A 21,813-nucleotide genomic window follows, 5' to 3' on the forward strand; every position below is an offset into this window, starting at 1 on the left:
TTTTGTTTGAAGAGGAAATGTAGTTGTGTTTACCATGCTTCATAAATGACTCAAGAATGAAGGTAATTTGTCATTTGATATGAGATAATTGGTTTGTTAATGTGTAAAGCCATGGCACAAAACTTCCAGTTGGATACTTTCATATTTGCTGATACTGTGTAGAATCAGGATAAGGACGTCATTGGGACCAAAATTTTCTTTTTTATGCGTCTGCCACGAAGTGTCATCAGAGGCATTACGTTTTTGGGTTGTCCGTCCGTCCTTCCATCCATCTGTCCTTCCGTCCGTAATCAATTTTGTGGACAGCATAACTAAAAAACTGTTTGAGATATCCTAATGAAACTTGGCGTATATGTATGAGTGGACGAAGTCATGCCTATCAAGGTCAAAAGGTCAAGGTCAAGTGCTCAAAATTTTACTATTTCCCCCATATCTATGCAACGCCTGAAGGTATTTATTGAAACCTAGTTTATGCGTGTACTACTAAATAAGGAGTCTCCTGTGAGAGTTTGTGGTCAAAGGTAAAGTGAAAATGTTAAAAAAACACTTTTTTCTTCATATCTCGCAAATCATTCAAGGTATCTTCATATATAGGGAACTTAGTACATACACATGTACTGACTGGCAGTGATTATCTAGGGAATTCATGGGTCAATGGTCAAGGTCAACTCCTTAAATTTTCACCATTTTCCTCATAGTTATGCAATGCCTGCAGGATTTTCTTGAAACTTAATACATACATGTATTTAATACCCAATAGAGATTCTCTTGGAAGTTTCTTGCCAAAAGGTGAAGTGAAAGTGCTAAATTTCTTCCGCCATATCTCTAAATTGACTCAAGGTATCATCCTAAACCTTAGTGCATGTCTATGCATGTTCTACCTGACAGTTATTCTCTTGAGAATTTTAGGGTCATAGGGTCAAAGGTCAATGTCAAAGGCCTGGTTAGAAAGCTAAAATTTTACTATTTAATACTTAAATTACACTTTTTCTCCATACCTTGAAAATTACTCGATGTATAAACTTATCAAAGGGTCAAAAGTCAAGTAAAAATCCTCAAATCCCCAAATACCTGCATTCTTAAACAATATAGCCATCCATCCAATTAAACCTAGTTCAAGGAAAGCGAACATTCAACACATTTTTGACAAACCTGTCATGTGGATATTTTGCCAATTATGTGAAACTGTCATCACACATTGCCAAGACATTGGACTATAGACGTATTGGGAGAACCATGCATTATGGCGGAGGCATACCAGTCGCCATAGCAACTTTTCTAGTTTGTATATATACAAAAATAAACAATATAGCCATCCATCCAATTAAACCTAGTTCAAGGAAAGCGAACATTCAACACATTTTTGACAAACCTGTCATGTGGATATTTTGCCAATTATGTGAAACTGTCATCACACATTGCCAAGACATTGGACTATAGACGTATTGGGAGAACCATGCATTATGGCGGAGGCATACCAGTCGCCATAGCAACTTTTCTAGTTTGTATATATACAAAAATAAAAAGAATAAGAAAAATTAGAGGAGTCCTTTTGTCAGCATAGAGAAATCCAAAAATCTTGATGTTTGATGTTATCAATTTATTTTATTAGTACTGTAGTTTTTTTACATTGTAGTATCTACACATTGTGAGAATTGTCAGACACTCATCCATATTGAATGCCGTTGCCATTTCAGTGCCAGCCATATTGAACGAGGCAGTACCAGCAACCACACAGAATGTAGATACAGCCATACAGCGGTCTTGCATCACAGCGTTCAACTACACAGGTGAAGCTGCTAAACTTTTAAGAAACTGCAATATCTTATTGTTGGACTGATTTCACATTCAAAGTCAGAGGACATAATTTTCATGGGTATGAAACATGCACCCATACATGTATTTCATATGCTTTAAAGGGAAGGTAAACCCAAAAAGCAATGTGGATTGAGTGAAAGCAGCAACATTAGTAGAACACATCAGTGAAAGTTTGAGGAAAATCGGACAATCGATGCAAAAGTTATGAATTTTTAAAGTTTTGGTGTTGAAATCGCTGGATGAGGAGACTATTAGAGGATATGACGTATGAGTGGACAACAATACAAAGAAAATATAAAGGAAATTCAACAAAAATTCACTTTTCTAGAATTATGAAAGAGCAATGGACCAACCTCTTTCAGAAAGCAGGGGGAATAATTGCTACCCCTAACATATGTCAATATCAAGTTGATGGAATTTGTAATTTTCATGAAAAATGGATTTTTGTAGAATTTTCTTTATATTTTCTTGGTATTGTTGTCCACTCATACGTCATAACCTCTAGTAGTCTCCTCGTCCAGCGGTTCCAACACCAAAACTTTAAAAATTCATAACTTTTGCATCGATTGTCCGATTTTCTTCAAACTTTCACTGATGTGTTCTGCTAATGTTGCTGCTTTCACTCAATCCACATTGCTCTTGGGGTTTATCTTCCCTTTAAGGAACATTTTCAGCTCATCATGGCGAAAGGACCAAGTGAGCTGTTGTGAATTGTGCAAATTTTGTATTGACAGCATATAGTCCTTGGTTGTTGCTCGGGTTTTTTCAGAGATTTAAGATTGCAGAGTCTTGTTGTAGCCTATGCACAGCAAGAGTTAATCCCATAGAAAAAAAAAAAGAAAAGGAAAATGATATTAAATAACATTGATGAATCATGGTGAATAATTTAAAAATGAAAAGAAAAATTCGGTACACTACTCTATTCCTTCAAGTGGATTGATATTAAATTACGTTGAAGAATCGTGGTGAATAATTTGGAAAGGAATAGAAAAAGTCAGTAAACTACTCCATTCCTTCAAGTGAATTGATATTAAATCACATTGATTAATTTTGGTGAATACTGGTAATTTGAAAAGAAATAGAAAAAGTCAGTAAACTACTCCATTCCTTCAAGTGAAATTTGCCAATGTTTAACACCGATGGTTGTTTGGCATATCAGCCTGCCTGCATAAAACACATTATGAATGAAGAGGAGACAAATTATGGAAAGCTCATATTCCACTATCATGGTTTGGTTCTTAATCCAGTAGAGCGGCAGAGTGGCAAAAGTGTACAGGGATTGTGTTTGTCGTCTAAAGCATTGTAGCACGAGCATGGTGAGGAAGGGGAAAAAGCATGCATTTTTCCAGATGAGCAAGAACTCTTAATCTTGTTCAAAATTTCTTGCTGATCTTTGCAATCAGATTTAATGTCAAATGGGAAGAACATAATGAAAGCATAAAGGGAACTGTGCATTTTGCTGTTGATGTGTACAACATAATAACCATGCAGTCAAAAAGCTAGGTATTTTCTCATCCGGCACTTGTGTACATCAGGGTCGAATCCCTTTTTTTTGATCCTGCCCAACTTGTAAAAATTGACATCATGACGAGAATGGCATAGTGAAGGGAGAGATGAGAATTTTGAAACTTAGACCCCGTTTACAGTGCAGGGCCGGTCTCGGCCGCGGCCGAGCCCGGCCTCAATTGCGCGGCCGAGCCTCGCAATTTTGTCCGTTTACACTGCTGGGCTCGGCCGCGCTTTTAATTCAAACCTTTCAGTATTGTGTCATAGTGGCGCTCTGCTTGTAAACAAATGCAATTTGGTATAGTCTGGTTTTCAGACCCTTTGCCAACTGGATTCCGTGGCGACGAAGTCGCCGTTCAGGCAAAGGCCTTCCCCGAAGGAAAAATCCTTTGCAGGACAAAACCACCTTAAACTATACTAGTTTTCCACGTTGAGGGGGTTTATATCGTGAATAGCGAAATAGTACGGGCAGAGGGTCTGGAAGCCAGACTAAAATTGGCCGCGCATTTGGCCCAGTTTGCGTTTACACCAAGAAGAGGCCGAGACCACCTCCAGAGCGAGGCCAAATGCGAGGCCAATTTTGGCCTCGCATTTGGCCTTTTGCGCGTTTACACTGAAGCGGGGCTGGGCTCGGCCGCGGCCGAGCCTGGCACTGTAAACGGGGTCTTGGACAAGTTTTCTCTGATTCTATTGCTTAGATGTAATAGTTCATGTAGGGATACTCCCAAGATACAAGCACTCATATTAGATCAAGTGGATTGATTCACCATTACAAGAAAAGTAAAAGTGCAGAACACTTTGGTAAAATAAATGAAATGGAAGTCCTACTATCTACTGATCTACAATATGGTATGGGAATCAGTGGTTGACCATTCTTTTCTCTTCTACAAATGTAAGCTAAAAAAAAAAAAAAAAAAAGGTTAATGTGTACCTTTCGTGCCTTAAAGGAGAATTTGTATAATTGCTTGACAGTCTGTTATCTTTCCTGAGAATCCCGTCAGCATTGATTGCATCCTGCCCTGCCCCAACCTGTTGTAATTCTTCATCTGGAAATAACAATTACACAAACTTCAGCTTTAAAGTATACATTTTTTTTGTCCCCGCCGAACGAGTTCGAGCAGGGGACTATGAAACGGGCTCCGTACGTGTGTGTGTCCGTGTGTCCGTCCATCCGTCCGTGTGTCCGTGTGTGCGTCCGTGTGTGATCAAAATGTTCAAAATGCTACTCCTTCGCCATTTCTAACCCGATTTTGATTCTGTTTGCTTTATATGATAGCACTACATGGGAGCTTTGAAACTTCTATACAGAATTTCAGTTGTGAACTTTGACCTTGACCTTTGACCTATATTGTACATTTTGCTTCAAAATGCTACTCCTTCGCCATTTCTAACCCGATTTTGATTCCGTTTGCCTTATATGATGGCACTAGGTGAGGGCTTCAAAACTTCTACACAGAATTTTGACCTTTGACTTCTTTGACCTTTGACCTTGATTTTTGACCTATATTGTACATTGCCTACAAAATGCTACTCCTTCGCCATTTGTAGCCCGATTTTGATTCCGTTTGCTTTATGTGATGGCACTAGGTGAGGGCTTCAAAACTTCTACACAGAATTTTGACCTTTGACTTCTTTGACCTTTGACCTTGATTTTTGACCTGTATTGTACATTTTCCTACCAAATGCTACTCCCTCGCCATTTCTAACCCGATTTCGATTCCGTTTGCTTTATGTGATGGCACTAGGTGAGGGCTTCAAAACTTCTACACAGAATTTTGACCTTTGACTTCTTTGACCTTTGACCTTAATTTTTTTACCTATATTGTACATTGGCTACAAAATGCTACTCCTTCGCCATTTCTAACCCGATTTCGATTCCGTTTGCTTTAAGTGATGGCACTAGGTGAGGGCTTCAAAACTTCTACATAGAATTTTGACCTTTGACCTCTTTGACCTTTGACCTTCATCTTTTTACCTATATTGTACATTTTGCTACTGAATGCTACTTCCGGCGGGGACATAGATTACGCACCGCGTAATTTCTACTTTTCCTTGTTTTTTTTTTTTTTTTGGCACAACAACACATTGTGACTATCTTTGTTTTGTTTTAATTTGTCATGAAATGAAAACCTTTTGACTAAAAAACAGTATTATGTGTACAGGGCACAACATTCATGGAGAAAAAAAAAGTGTAGTCAACAGTGCTCATCAACACTGGAATTGAAGAATAAGCCTATCCAAAACTTCATCCAACATGTGATTTAAACAATTTAGCATACCTTACTTTGTTTACAATGCCATCTATTGTACCATCGTGACATTGCTTAGACTCCTCATCACTTGATGCTTTCGCATTATACCGTGTATGTAATGTGGGGGGAAAAAAGAGAATAAAGCTGATTAAGCTTGATATGTCAGTCATCGGAATATTACTCCTTGTTTTAAAGTGATTTCTAATCATAACAACTGTGATAATACAAGATTATAAAAAGTTTTGGTAGAGAGCTCAAGTTTGTTTATTTTTACTTGAAATTATGAGTATTACACTTAAGTTCAAGTTCAAGTTTTATTTCGACAGGTCAACATTACAAATAGCATAGCATTAAAGGGGATGGCTAGTAAGTGATCAGTGGGAATCAGTGGGAATGCTGGGGGAAGATTGTTCCAATCCTTGTTTGATTCATTTAAGAGTACATTATATTTCTATTGTTGTGTGAAAATTATTTGCTTCAGAATGGTCTCATATTCAAGTAATGTGCAGTTTAATGTTTCCAGGTTAGCATGCCTGTACAGTGACGGGGCGATCATTTGCACGGGCCAATACGGCCATCGCTTAAGCGGGAGCACCGCTTAAACGGGAGAAAAACTTGTCTCCCGACCCCTTGCGATTAAGCGGTGAGCACTGTAACAATATCTGATGTCAGTTCTTTCAATGAAATACATGGATTTGGCAGTTTTATGAGGGTTGACTGTAGCCATTTTCCTCTAAAATTGTGCTCAATGAACCATAGAAAACATGTGAATTGTCAGAATAGGTGTGAGTTGGTCAAATGAAATGTGATATTTAAATAACAACAGCACTTAATCATACACAGGAAACAATGTTTCACATACCCCCCCCAAAAAATTACTCTTGTGACTTTTGAAAAGCAAGCATTTGCCTATCGTGTGTCCTCACTCATACATGATTCAGCAAATCATTCTCATTTCTATACTGGCGTTTATTGTCAATCATTGCAGGAATACCACTTCCAACTATTTTTTGATTGCTTTTTTTTTTTTTTTTTTTTGTTAAAAAGTTATGCCATTTTGATTAGGGGGGCCTGTCTGTGCAATGACAATATAATGACAATGATATGAACATAGCAATATATGATACAAGATTAATTTCACAAAATAATGAATAATTGTATTGTATATTCCCAAATATTAATGCTAATAACATGCCCATACAATAATGAAATAAATTATTTGGAAATGATAATCTAAAGATGCAGGAGCCTGCCTCGGAGAAAAACAAAATATTAGTCTTTGAGTGAAATAAGGGCAAATGTGCAAGAAATGAGTGGAAAGGAAGTGAAAAGGTTGATTCTGAACAACACGATTAAGAAGCATGATTAGATGTGATCCACTGCATTTTGCTACGACTTGATGTAATGATCAAGACTGCTGATTGATCGTGTTGTTAGTTGAAAATATTTGAACCATCCAAAAATTTCCTATGATTGCCACAATTGACTTCAAAATCTGATACAATCTAATCTGAGTGAGAAGTAAGGAACTTTCAGGAGATGTCTATAAATATTGAGTAAACTTGACATTTCCTGCATCTATGGTGGAGGTAAGATGAGGACCAATCTCAACACGAAACGTAATACTATATGATTCTACGATTTGGATCATTTACCAACTCATCATCAATGTATAAATCGCATGTACCATTATAGGATTTTTTACCCAATAAATTGTTTACGGTATTCTAAAGAGCATAGTCATTATTGATCTTTATTGATTCAATTTTATGTGAGAAGCAAAGTTTTTCAAAGAGTCATAATAATGAGGTGAGCATAATTTCTGTTTTCATGTTTATTTTTGTGAGTGTTAGCGGTACATTTTTTATGCCTCCGCCACGAAGTGGTGCCGGAGGCATTATGTTTTCGGGTTGTCCGTCCGTCCGTCCGTCCTTCCGTCCGTCTGTCCGTCCGTCCTTCCGTCCGTCCGTCCGTCCTTCCATCCGTCCATAATGAATTTTGTGGACAAGGTAACTATCAAAACCCGTTGAGGTATCCTAATGAAACTTGGCATGTATGTGTATTAGGGGGTGAAGTTATGCCTATCAACTTTTGGGTGCACATGCTCAAGGTCAAAGGTCAAAAGGTCAAGGTCAAATACATAAAATTTCACTATTTCCACCATATCTATTGAATGCCTGAAGATATTTTCTTGAAACTTAGTGTATACATGTATTACCCAATTAAGATTCTCTGGTGAAAGTTTGGGTCATGAGGTCAAAGGTCAAAAGGTCAATACATAAAATTTCACCATTTCCACCATATCTATTGAATGCCTGAAGATATTTTCTTGAAACTTAGTGTATTACCCAATTAAGATTCTCTGGTGAAAGTTTGGGTCATGAGGTCAAAGGTCAAAGGTCAAAAGGTCAAGTAAAAATATTTAAACTTTTTTTTTTCTCCATACCTTGGAAAATTGTTCAAGGTATCTTCATGGAACATAGTATATACATATACTGACTGGAAGTGATTATCTAGAGAATGTAGGGTTCATGGGGTCAAAGGTCAGGGGTCAAAGGTCAAGTGCAACACTTCAAAATTTTACTATTTCCCTCCTATCATGCAATGCCAGCAGGGTTATTTTTTTTTTACACTTGGTGTATGCATACATGTGTAACCTAATAGAAATTCTCTGGAAAGTTTTTTTTTTTCTTCTTTTTTTGCCTCAAAGGTCAAAAGGTCAAAGATCAAGTGAAAGTACTGAACTAACTTTTTCCTCCATATCTCGGAAGTGGCTCAAGTTATCTTGAAACTTAGTACATATTATGCATGTTCTACCTGAAAGTGATTATCTTATGAATTTTAGGGTCAAGGGCCAGATGAAAATGGTAACAATTTACTATTCAGTTCAGAAATTGCACTTTTTCTCCACACCTGTACCTTGAAAATTACTCAATGCCTAAATGTATGAATGGGTCAAAGTCGAGTTAAAGTCCGTAAATCCCTAGATACATGCTCTCCTATTCATCCAATTAAACCTAGGTCAAGGAAGGTGAATATTCAACACATTTGTGACAAACTTGTCATTTCAATATTTTGCCAATTTTGTGAAAATGTAATCACACATTGTCCACATGTACTATCTAGACCTATTGGGAAAATCATGCATTATGGCGGAGGCATACCAGTCGCCAAAGCGACATTTCTAGTCTCATATAAATCAATTCACCTATCTACAATATATTTATTTATACAATACACTTATTTCTTCACGCCTTGATTTTGGTAATGGTTTGTTTTTCAATCTACCAAACTCGCAAATTGCCCAATTACAAAAGCTACAAAATGCCGCTGCACGTATTGTTTCTTTGTCAAGTAAACGCAGTCATATCACACCTATCCTGAAGAGTCTTCATTGGTTGCCTGTACAGGAGCGTATTCGGTTTAAGATACTTCTTTTGGTTTATCATGTTATTGAGGGAACAGCTCCTGATTACAATGTTTGTTTGTTTCGTCAATACCAACCTTCACGAACTCTTCGATCCTCAACTTCAGGTCTCTTACATATTCCGTTTTCTAGGAAATCTTGGGGGGAACGTGCTTTCGCTCACGCTGGACCAACACTGTGGAATTCACTTCCTCGTGAGCTGAAAGACTCAAGCTCTATAACATCTTTCAGGAGTAATTTAAAATCCTATCTGTTTAGCAGTGCATTTTGAAGACCAGTGTCTTTTGAAGACAGACTTTCATGTCTTTTTTTTTTCTGCTTCTTCATCTTCTTCTATTACTGTGATGTACTTGTATTTTCAATCTGTTTGCTTTGATGTACCTATTGTAAAGCGCCTTGAGCATTTAATCAAAGTGGAGAACGGCGCTATAGAAATTGTATGTATTATTATTATCATTATTTATATTATTTTTCGTAATCTCCGTTGTTCGTTAATATGAGATCCCACTCGCACGCATGCGCAGTCAATTCATTCGTAGTGTGTGTTTCTTAGCGGTCATGTCGCCATTTTGAGCTCTAAATTTTGCCGATTTTCTTTCATTTTGCGATCTGTCGCGTTCAAGTATTTGGGATTTCATAGGTTATTTTACCTCCCCGATCATTTGGTAGTGTTTTTGGAGAGCAATGGAAGCGAATTCGGGTTCTTCCACGAAGCCGAATTTCCGGCAAGAGAAGCTGGTTCGCGATGCGGGTTCCACCAGCATTGCCAGCGGACCGCAAGCAGGTCCCTCCCCCGGCAGCGATCCGGGGGGAAAGGGTAAGACGGCAGCGGCAAGCTCGGCTAGCCGCGGTGGAAAAGGCACGGGAAAAGCCAAAGGCAAAGCACCAGCGAAGATCACGTCTCCTCCTCCCACGATCGCACGGAAGTTCGTCAAGTCGGCTGCTATTTCTGAGGTCTCGGACCCTATGATTAAGAAGCCCTCGATCATGAATGACTCTGAGATTATAGCCAAAGATTCTCGGGCTGTCCAGGACTGCATTCGTGCAGATCCTACTTCAAAGAAAGACAGTCAGGCCTGCATTCGTGCAGAGCCTCCACAGACCACGACCTCGAAGTCGGGACCAAGCACTAGTGTTGATGGCCCTAATTTTGAACATCGTCTGAATAAACTGGAAGAGATGCTGGGAAAATTGGTGGATCATTTGCCACTTTCTCATCCACAGACTCGTAGTAGTCATGACGTGAGAAGTCTCAGAGATGAGGATGATAATCTCCTTTTATCTGATTATGAGTATGACTACGATCAAGATGATGGGCCTTTTGGTCGTAAACTTACTCCAGCGTCTGACTCACAGGCTTCTGATATCAGTGCTGAAACAAACACTGAAGATAGTAATGCTATTCCTGCCTCTGGCAAGAATGAATCTATCCCAGCTATCGCCGCTAAATTCGCAGTGCCTCTCAGCGTGGGGAAACCCTTAGATGAGGAAATTGCTGGGTCGGTATCCTACCTTGTCAGCCACACTCTTGAACAGGCTGCCCTAGAGGAGACTGGTAAGAAGTACACTAGCCCAGAAAACTGTCCACTACTTGACGTGCCCAAAGTCAACTTGACGATTTGGGAGAATCTAAACCCTACTACCCGAGCTAGGGACCTGAAGCTTCAGCGTATTCAGAGCAGTCTTGTGAAAGGCATCACCGCTTTTGCGCAGACCCTTTCTGCTTCGGAGCTGTCAGAAAAACAGCAGGACGCTCTCGGACTCCTGTGTAGCTCTAATTTCGAGCTGAACGCCTTGAGGAAAGACCTCATAAAACCTGGCTTGAATGCAAAATTTGCTCACTTGTGCAAGCCTCAGAACCCTGTGACCAAACAGCTGTTTGGGGATGACTTAGGAAAGAAAGTCAAAGACATCCAGGAAGAACAAAGAGCAGCAGCCGGCGTTGTGAAAGGCTCAAAACACTTCTCAGCAGGTAACTCCCGTCAGCGTCCATATTCCCAGTCACAGTCTCACTATCACCCTTACCGCCGACAGACGGAAGCTAATTACCGTAGAATGCGATCAGCGGGGTGGACCACGCCATCCATACAGGCTGGGTCGGTACAGCGGCCTTTTTTAGGCCAGCGTTCTTGGAAGCCACACACTGCCACCCCGATGACCAGACCCAACAAGGGCAGCGGCCGACAGAGCCCTCAATACCGGGGGTTTGCGGGGGCCCGCAAGTAATTGAGCATGTTAAACCAACAGTCTCCTCATCCTCTGCAGAGGTGAGTACATGCCCTCTCCTTAATCTTGCTTGTTCGATGGCGGGTGGACGACTGAAAATTTTCTGTGACAAATGGAGAAGCCTGACTTCAGATCCATACATTTTGAATGCTGTCAAAGGATACAAACTCGAATTTGATCCTAATGAATTCCCTACTGTGAGAGGGAAAGAGTTGTATAACTTATCTCTCAGCTCAGAGCTTAACAGTCAGATAGAGGAAGAGATTTCTCGCCTCTTAGCTACAAATGTCATTGAACTTTGCGAACATGAGAATGGAGAATTCATCTCCAATATATTCACAAGACCCAAAAAGAATGGTTCCTTACGAGTTATCCTTGATCTTTCTGATCTTAATACAGGCATCCTTTATCAGCATTTCAAAATGGACAACATTCATACAGTCTTGTCACTGCTCAGCCCAAATTGCTACATCGCATCTATTGATTTACAAGATGCATACTATTCAGTTCCCGTCCATCCATCATCGAGAAAGTACTTGCGTTTCTATTGGCAAAGTAAATTGTACCAATACAAGGCCCTACCTAATGGTCTCAGCTCAGCTCCCGACTGTTTACGAAAATGCTGAAGCCAGTGTTTGCCCAGCTTAGGACAGAAGGGCATGTAGTTATGGGTTATCTTGATGACACTTTGACAATTGGGAGATCTAAGGATGCTACCCAAAGGACTGTTTCAGCTACGACTAAGCTCCTAACAGAGCTGGGGTTCTTAATTCATCCTGAGAAGTCAGTACTTAGCCCAGGCCAAGACCTAGAGTTCCTAGGGTTTCATTTGAATACTAGGTCAATGCACGTTACTTTGCCAAGGGAAAAACAAGATGACATTTATGAGGTTTGCACCTCCCTCTTATCCCATGCCACCCCATCCATTCGAAAGGTTGCTAGGGTCATAGGGAAAATAGTTGCCACGTTCCCTGCAGTACAGTATGGCCCATTGCATTACAGATATCTAGAGAGAGACAAGGTACAGGCCCTTAAGGCAGCTCGTGGTCATTTTGATAGGCCTATGACTCTTTCCATGGAGGCACGACATGAATTGATATGGTGGAAAGAACATATTCATGAGTCATTTAATCATGTTGTCAGACAAAAGGTCGATTTGGAGCTACGTACAGGTGCCAGTGCAGAGGGGTGGGGTGCTACAGACTTAACCTCTCACACAGGTGGCAGGTGGACCACAGAGGAAGTACATTCAGCTCAAACATCGGGCATTAATTACCTAGAAACACTGGCAGCTGGACTGGCTCTGAAATCCTTCTGTGCAGATAAGAGAAATGTACATGTCCTATTGAGGATTGATAGCACTACGGCTGTCGCCTACCTTAATAACATGGGAGGGCTGAAATCAGAAACCTGCAATCAGGTAGTGTTAGACATCTGGCATTGGTGTATAGAACGCAATATATGGCTGTTAGCAGCTCTCTTACCTGGGTGCCAGAACAACGAGGCAGACTTCATGTCTAGACACTTTAATGACAGAACAGAGTGTATGCTAGATAAGAATAGCTTTGAGAAGATTGTGGCAAAGTTTGGTACGCCAGTAATTGATTTGTTTGCATCCAGACTAAATGCTCAGTTACCTAGGTACGTTTCATGGTTGCCAGATCCCAATGCAGAGTCAGTTGATGCTTTCACACTAGACTGGGGAAAATTTGCACTCTTTTATGCCTTCCCTCCTTTCTGTTTGGTAGCAAAATGCCTACAGAAAATACAAGAAGACAATACACATGGCCTGCTTGTGGTACCAAATTGGCCTACTCAGGCCTGGTTCCCTCTCTTGACAAGTATGATGAGTGAAGAACCTTTGATCTTGAAAAGAAGCAAATCCTTGGTGACACAACCAGTATCTAAGGCTACCCACCCACTCTGCACTAAACTCGATCTTCTTTGTTGCAGGATTGGCGTTCACAGTTTGAGATGAAGGGACTACAGGACAGGACTGTGGACGTGTTGTGTGCATCTTGGAGACTGTCTACACGCACACAATATGGAACCTACATTAGGAAATGGCAAGAGTATTGCAGACAGGAAACTTTGAACAGTCAGTGCACTGCTGTAGAAAGTGTTATAAAATTTTTGAGTTATCTGTTTCATGTACATAAGTTGAGTTATAGTGCTATTTACTGTACCAGAAGTGCTTTGGCCTCAGTGGTGCTGTTGGAGAACAGCAACTGTACAATTAGTACACATCCTTTGGTGACAAGATTCATGAAAGGTGTATTTCATTTATGAACTCCACTGCCACGGTACAACCATATCTGGGACGTTAAAATCGTGTTACATCATCTACGCAAAATGTCACCAGCCAGTAAGCTATCTTTGTGTGAACTTACTCATAAGCTGTGTATGTTGCTCGCACTCACTTCGGCACAAAGGGCACAGACTTTGTTCTACATTCATATTGATGGCCTGGTTTGGAAGGATAATAGCGTAGAGATTCATGTCAGTGACTTGGTAAAACAGAACCAGACCTCCGACAGAGTAGGGAGTACGACTACAATTGAAGAGTATCCTTCAGAGAAGTGACTCTGTGTGGTACGCTACCTGAAAAAGTACATTGAGCGTACAAAAGTGCTGAGGGATATGGAAAGGCACCTGTTCATATGTTATAGGAAACCTCACAAACAAGCCAGTAAGCAAACCATCTCCAGGTGGATAAAGGAGACAATGAGTGCGGCAGGTATCGACACTAGAATTTTCAAGCCGCATTCTACAAGGGCTGCAGCAGTCTCTACTGCAAAGACAGCAGATGTGCCCATAGCGGACATTCTGAAACAGGCCGGATGGTCTAACGAGGAAACCTTCAACAGGTTCTATGATAAGCCGTCGATCAGGGCAGGACCTACATGTAGGTTCTCCATGGCGGTACTGGATAATCATTGAAGAGATTTGGGTATTATTGGTGAGCTACTATGTCATTCTTATCACCATACATTGCTTTGTTTTACAGAAATGTGACCACTTGCTTCAAAATCTCATATTAACGAACAACGGAGATTACGAAAAATAATAAATTAATTAAACGAGAACTTACCTGTTTGAAGTTTGATTTTTATCATTTGAGTAATAGGAGTGTGAGTTAATGTGCCCTCCACTCCCACCCTCAATTCAAACTTCAAGGTAATGTTCTTACTGCGTCAATTTATTTCCAGATTGTGACAGTGGTCGCATTTCCTCTTGGAACAGGCAAATCTCACTCCACCCAGTTGGGTCTTCGGATCAGTTCTCTCACCTAAAATTGACATTAGGCAAAAAAAAAAAAATTGTTGCATTGGCGTAACATGAGATTTTCAAATAGGGTCGGTCGGGCGGATTTTTTTTTTTTTTTTTTTTTGCTACCTGCATTTTACGTGTAAAACTCGTGCTCAGCTCAGTAAACAGTTACAACTGCTGCACCGAATGTGCTGTGTTCATCTATTCTACAAATCATTTATGAGGCCGATATTACTGGAATTATACCCCTTCACAGAATTTAAAGATGTTGAAATCCCTATCCTGAATGTTTTCACTTCATATTTTACTATTTTGACTTAGATAAGATAGATGCAAATTGACCCATATGTACGATCTTTTCATCGCACACGGCGATCTCTATTACAGTCCCACATATACAGATTCGTGTAAGTTCTCCACACAAGAAACCTATGGCAAAACTGTGCACAATACATCGCAGTCTGAATGCTACGTATACACTGAATAAATCTTGTTAGAGTACATGTCCGTGTTGGAAACAGATGACGTACTGATCAAGGAAGGCTTATGCGAGGCGCTAGATCTCTCCCTCGTACATCCGATATCCCCAGAGCCGTTTCCACTTCGCGATCGCAATCAACAAGATATTTGATATCGATAGCAAAAAAAAATGATAAAAAAACATGGGGTCGGCGGAATTTTTAGGGTCGGGCGGGTTACGCCAATGCAACAATTTTTTTTTTTTTGGCCTTATATAAGGCAAGACGTCGGAAGTCAGTCCGATTTTGTTAGGTGGAGATTTGCCTGGGCGACGAATATTGACTGCGCATGCGTGCGAGTGGGATCTCATATTAACTCACACTCCTATTACTCAAATAATAAAAATCAAACTTCAAACAGGTAAGTTCTCGTTTAATTTATTTATTTTGAGGCCAATCATTTTTGGACTCATGAAACACCTCTTTCCAGTTTTCATTTGCCAATTCACAAATTAAAAGTTCAATATTGGAGGTTTTGTTCCTGTACATTTGTTTATGTGTTGTTATGGGGGCATGGTCTGCAACTGATCAGTGATTGTGAATATTAGTACATGATATAATATATCATAATACAAAATTCCATTGTAAGAGGTATTATTGGTCATATTTGAGAATATATTGTCAAGAAGAGTTTGTGATGTAGTTGAAATGTGAGTAGGTTTTTTTTTTTATATGTGCAAGTGATGGGTAAAAGAATTGAGAATGTTTACAACTTTCTGTGAGATATTTTTATCCATTTTCAATAAATTGAAATTATAGTCATCCATTCAATAAACATTTTTTTTTTTTTACAAGAAATGCGATTTAAACATGTGTCCATGTTATCTAAGAAATGATCTTTGGATTTATCAGGTGGTCTATAAACTATACCTAGGACTATATACATGTTTTGTTTTGTTTTGTTTTGTTCTGTTTTGTTCTGTTCTGTTTTTTACTTTTGGCTTATTTCACAGAAGAATGATTGAGTACTCTCAATCTGTAAATTTGTTCTTAATTCAAACTTAAACAGAGATTGAATGTAAACCCTCCTTCCCGTGTAGGCGATCCAAACATAGACACTGCTAATTTTGTATTCTAAATGTACATGTGTTGAATTTGCATTATGCCAGGTTTCCGTGATTCCTATGATTAAAAAGGGATAATTTTCCAACGACAGCAATTGCTCTGCAGAGTCGATAAGTTTTTATTGAGACGTCTCACACTCGTGTGAAACAAACTAAAATGGCTCAAACAATTTTCATTTGCAGTGTAAGAAATATCTGAATTATAATTACTGTAATTATAAATGAATTTCATCTGTCACTGAATTCTTCTGTTGTTTAATAATCACTCAAATAATCTACTACATTTTCATGAGATATATGATTAAAATTCATTTTGTGTAGCGGAATACAGTGTATTTTGAGCTGGGTAGGAATAAATTTTGAAGAAAAATGCATGCATTACTCCAAAAACACTGTTAAAAGGAAAGCGGAAGAAAGGGGGAAGTTCGGGGAAGAAAGGAAAGCAGAATGCTTTCTATTTTCAGGCAGTAATCATAAATCAATAGCACAACATAGAGACAAATACACTAACAAACATAAATTCCTTGTATAAGACAAAGATATGTGCTATACATACATGGGAATCAAAACAATGTGAACAGAGCTCCCGCTGACAAACTAAAAGTTTCAAAATCAGCTAATTTCTGTTAAAAGTTTTGTGATTGCCGAGCAAGAAAAGCTTAGAAGAAATGTAGTTCGAATTACTGTTGATAGTCACAGGCTATTGTATATTGATATGGAGATATATCTACCATAATCCAGGGCTATGAAATATCCTGGGTTAGTCATATATCACACTATAATCTGAATAGAGAGTTATATCACTCAGTTGGTAGTGATATGTTACCTCAGAAGTAAACTATGTTCATAACTAATGTTTTGGAGTGAGTCAGTCTGACTCCTGTATAAGTTTTTGATTTTACGCATATAAAGGAGAATTTGAAATGTAGTTACAAATAGGAAGAATTTCAAAAATTCAATTTATAATGTCATATTCAATCTACCTCCAACAAATTTGAAAACTTTTCAGCTACAATGTATAACTTGTGTCAGTTTTAGTATTATTAGATGCAACGTTTTTTAAAGATGTTGAAGATAAAGAGTGTGAACTGTTTCTTTAACTCGTTGAGGATGGGCAGATATTGCTGCAACACACATTTTCCATAGACACTTGCCTGAGTGTACTCAGGACTTGTCCTCAACAGGGTAATACCCAGGACATCTGATGACAGTGTGTCACAAACATTATAAAAAAAAACTAGATATATCGCTACGGCGACTGATATGCCTCCGCCATAATGCATGGTTCTCCTAATAGGTCTATAGTACAATGTCTTGACAATGTGTGATGACAGTTTCACACAATTGGCAAAATATTAAAATGACAGGTTTGCCACAAATGTGCTGAATGTTCACTTTCCTAGAACTAGGTTCAATTGGATGAATGATTAAAATGTCAGAGTGCAGGTATTTGGGGAACTGATGATTTTTACTTGACTTTTGACCCTTTTATAAGTTTATGCATTGAGTAATTTTCAAGGTATTGAGAAAAAATATAATTTCAGTATCAAATGGGAAAATAGCATTATCTAAACCTGGCCGTTGACCTTTGACCTCACAGTTCCAAAGAGAATCACTGTTAGGTTGAACATGCATGAATATATAAGTTTCATAATGATACCTTGAGTTACTTTTGAGATATGGAGGAAAAAGTGCAATTCTGCACTTTCACTTAACCTTTGACCTTTTGGCAAGAACTTCCCACAGAATATATATTGGGTAATACATGCATACATCAAGTTAAAAAAAAAAAAAAAACCTTCAGGCATTGCATAAATATAAGGAAAGTAGTGATATTTTGAGGAGTTGACCTTGACCTTTGACCCCCTGACCTTTGAACCATGACCCCCAACTTCCCTAGATAATCACTGCCCATTGGAACAAGCATATATACTAAGTTCCATGAAGATACCTTGAACCATTTGCGAGATATGGAGAAAAACATGAATTTTCAACCTTTTTTTTTTCACAAAATAACTTGTGACCTTTGACCTTTGACCCTGTGACCCTAAAATCCAAACAAAGTATTATCCCCCCAGGATATACCCTCATACCAAGTTTGATGTAAAACCACCACACGGTTCTTGAGATATCAACAAAAACAAAACGGGACGGACGGACGGACGACCCGAAAACATAATGCCTCCGGCCACTTCGTTGGCGGAGGCATTAAAAAAAAAAAGATACGTCCTATCATCCAAAATGCCACTCTTAGTAAACTTTCTTCGAAGATATATGGGCTTAGGTTTACCTTGAAATAGTCCTTAATTGGACTTTTAATAATAATAATAATGATATGAATTTATATATGAATGCTATATTACTACTGGTTGAGAAAGTTGTAAGAGCTATAGACACAAAGTCGCATACAGTCGGTCTGTTTCTGGACTACTCCAAGGCCTTTGACACAATAGATCACGAAATTCTTTTGTATAAACTAAATCATTACGGTATTCGTGGAAAGGCCTTGGAGTGGTTCAGAAGTTATCTTACCGGTCGAACTCAATTTGTTTCCGTAAATAATCATGAATCTGATATAAACTCAATTTGTTGTGGTGTTCCACAGGGCTCCCTCTTAGGTCCTCTTTTATTCATTTTATACATCAATGACTTCCGGAACTCATCCTCTCTGCTGTCTTTTCTTCTGTTCGCAGATGATACAAGTCTCTTTTATTCTCACTCAGATCCTTATGTTTTGCTCGATTCTTTGAATAATGAACTTAAGTTGGTGTTTGAGTGGATTCAGGCAAATAAATTGTCACTTAACATAAATAAGACCAATTATATGGTTTTCAGTAACACAATAAAATCTCTTCCAGGTTTAGTTTTAATGAACGGTTTACAGTTAAATCAAATAGATTCAACAAAATTTTTAGGTATTTATATTGACAGTAACCTTTCATGGAAGGTACATGTTGATTATTTATGTAAATTGTTGTGCAAGAATGTTGGAATTATTCACAAACTGAAATATCTCTTCCCAAAGCCAATATTGCATTCTCTTTATACAACTTTATTATTACCTTACTTGAATTACGGAATATTAGCCTGGGGGAATTGCTCAAAGACTAAAATTGATTCGTTATTTTTGGTTCAGAAAAAGGCCTTGCGGATTATAAATCGAGCACAATTTTTTGATCACACTGATGAATTGTTTGTTTCAAGTAAATTGTTAAAAATTTCTGATTTGTATTTATATCATGTTGGAATTTTCATGTATAAGTTGAATACTGGTGACCTTCCTCGTATATTTTCCTCAATGTTTGTGAAAAACAGTGATATTCATACTTACCCTACAAGACACAGCAAATCCTATCATTTTTTCCCTGTTCGTACAGTTTTAGCCCTTAAGACAATTACATCGACCGGCCCTTCTTTCTGGAATGAGTTAGATTCGGTTCGGTTGCACTCAAGTTCTTTAAGCTCCTTTAAGAAAAATCTCAAAGCCAATTTTCTAAAATCCTATGTTTAATTATTTTGCCGTAATCACTTGAAATTTTTTTTTTTTTTTTTTTTGCATAATTATACTCAAATGATGCCTCGCTCGGATGACTTCATTAGTTTGATCAACTTGCTACTTTTCTTAGCATTTATATCATAAGTTAATCATAAACATTATATATTATACCTTGTACATCCCGTAAACATTGTAATATTCTCGATATTTTGAATTTTGCATGTTACGTCACTTCTGACATTGATATACTGTACTAAAACCTATGTTATATTTTTGGAGCCCACATCCTACAAGCTTTGCTTTTTAGTGGGTTCCTCATATTACACGCCAATTATATGTCCTTATACATTTGTGCATTATTGGTTCAAACTGACCATTGTGTGAAAAACATTTCTGCTTCAAATCAAATGGAATATAAAACTTGTATGAAATGTGGAATATGGAACATGAATAAAAAAAATTAAAAAAAATATTGTGCTAAATCCACTCTATAGAGTGCTCAAAGCGCTACATACTATTATTACCCCGGTGTCTGGATACTTTTGGTATATTTTTCATTGAGTTTTGGAATAATTCAGCAAATGCTCAAAAGCAAGTTTTTGACCTGGAGAATGTTTCATCACTCTTAATAGTAATGTAGCATTTTCTGTTTGTTTGCCTCATACAGCAATGATAGAACGAATGAATGCTGGTGAGATTGCTGAAGGACCTTCTCTTCAGGCTCTGAAGGATGCCCTTATCAATGTCAGGCAGCATGAATCTTTTCTTCGAATCATCTTGGTGAGTTTATTTATTTACTGATTAATATTTATTGTTCTTTGGGTGTTGCAACTTAACAAATTATTTTTTACACACATGGTTTCACAAGTACATGATCATCAAGTTTTCAAATTATATCTTGAATTAGATTGTCATAAAACATTTGCATGGAAAGAAAAAGATGTTTGCCCAAAAACAGTATGTAAAAAACAAGAGGTTAGTGAAAAAATTGAGTTAGTGTGAATAGAAAGCAATGACCATTAGATAATTTTAAAATTATGCAAATGAATTATAACGTCGCTGGGGCGACAAGACCTCGTATCTACAAAATGTCAAATGTTCAGTAGAACAAAGAAACATGGCGACCAAAGCACTATTATACCGAATGGGATAGCCTTTCCTTTGACATGCTTTGGTGGCTTCATTTTGGGGTTAAGACAGCTAGGATTTAGACAGGACATCACTTAACCGATTATCTGATCATTAATCTAAAAAAAAATCATTTTCGCCAAAATTTGAGATACAAGGTCTTGTCACCCCAGCGATGATAAAGTATAATTAGTAATTGTGTTTAGTAAAGTTGAAGTGCGAGTCAAGAAGGGAAGCATATTTTACTTCTTGCACACAAAGGAAGTTTCAAAGAAAGTTTCCTTTCATTGCATAGCAGGTATACAATCCTATAGTGTGAGAGCAAGGCAGGAGACCATCCTTTTAAAGTTTAGGTAGCAAGTGGTAGTGTATCATTACAGTACTCTCCGTGTAATCGGGTATCGCTTAGGCGCAACGGACATCCACTCGTTGGTATTCCAGAATGCGTTCGGAATACCTTTAATCTCAGTGGCATGCACTCGAGAATGCGCGCATTCTATACCCATTCCGGCCGTCGCCTGGGAATGCTCAGCTTAACAGGGCCTAGAAATAAGCCGGGCATTCCGGAATGAAACCGAGAATGCATGAACAATGCGGGTGACTTTGTCTAATCTCTCTATTGTCTGTCAAAACCTAACGGTAACACTACCAACAGGATTAATTTGCCAGGGTTCACAGCCTTTGTCTTCTAGAATGCATTCGATCAGCCCCAGGCTTTCACCAAGGAGGTGCATAATATTTTGTATACGTACATGCAGCTAGCTCACCTTTGCTCACTTCGCTAGCTCTCAACAATCCAACATGTGGCTCTAGCTGGCCTGGTACATTGCCAAGGTACCTAGGTAGTCTTTATCCAGGCATGCTAGATTTCGAATTTTTTATCAAAGGACATTTGATTCAGTTTTCGCCTAGAAGGGATAAATCAATCCTTTTGCATGGCTACGTGAACATTTGTGATATCAGGGAGGTGAGGTCTGTTCGCTATATGCTTTTTTTTAGGACCTCAAAAGGGGCTTTTACTCAAGACTAGTGCTAGAGACATCATCCCTGGCTCACCTTCAGGCCAGACTGTCTAATTGATATATACACGTGGTTTACAACACGGGTG

At 38.6% G+C, this 21,813-nt stretch overlaps 1 protein-coding gene across 1 annotated transcript in view; it reads left to right on the top strand.

Moving 5' to 3' along the window:
- The window catches only part of LOC140241534 (cilia- and flagella-associated protein 206-like), a 145,924-nt gene that overhangs the window by 55,596 nt on the left and 68,515 nt on the right, over positions 1 to 21,813 (top strand). Inside the window, exons 6-7 of the mRNA XM_072321269.1 lie at positions 1,698 to 1,790; positions 20,245 to 20,357. Coding sequence (XP_072177370.1) covers positions 1,698 to 1,790; positions 20,245 to 20,357 — 206 coding nt within the window. The remainder of the gene's footprint in view (positions 1 to 1,697; positions 1,791 to 20,244; positions 20,358 to 21,813) is intronic.

Source organism: Diadema setosum, chromosome 18, assembly GCF_964275005.1.
Source record: "Diadema setosum chromosome 18, eeDiaSeto1, whole genome shotgun sequence".
NCBI classification, from domain to species: Eukaryota; Metazoa; Echinodermata; class Echinoidea; order Diadematoida; family Diadematidae; genus Diadema; species Diadema setosum.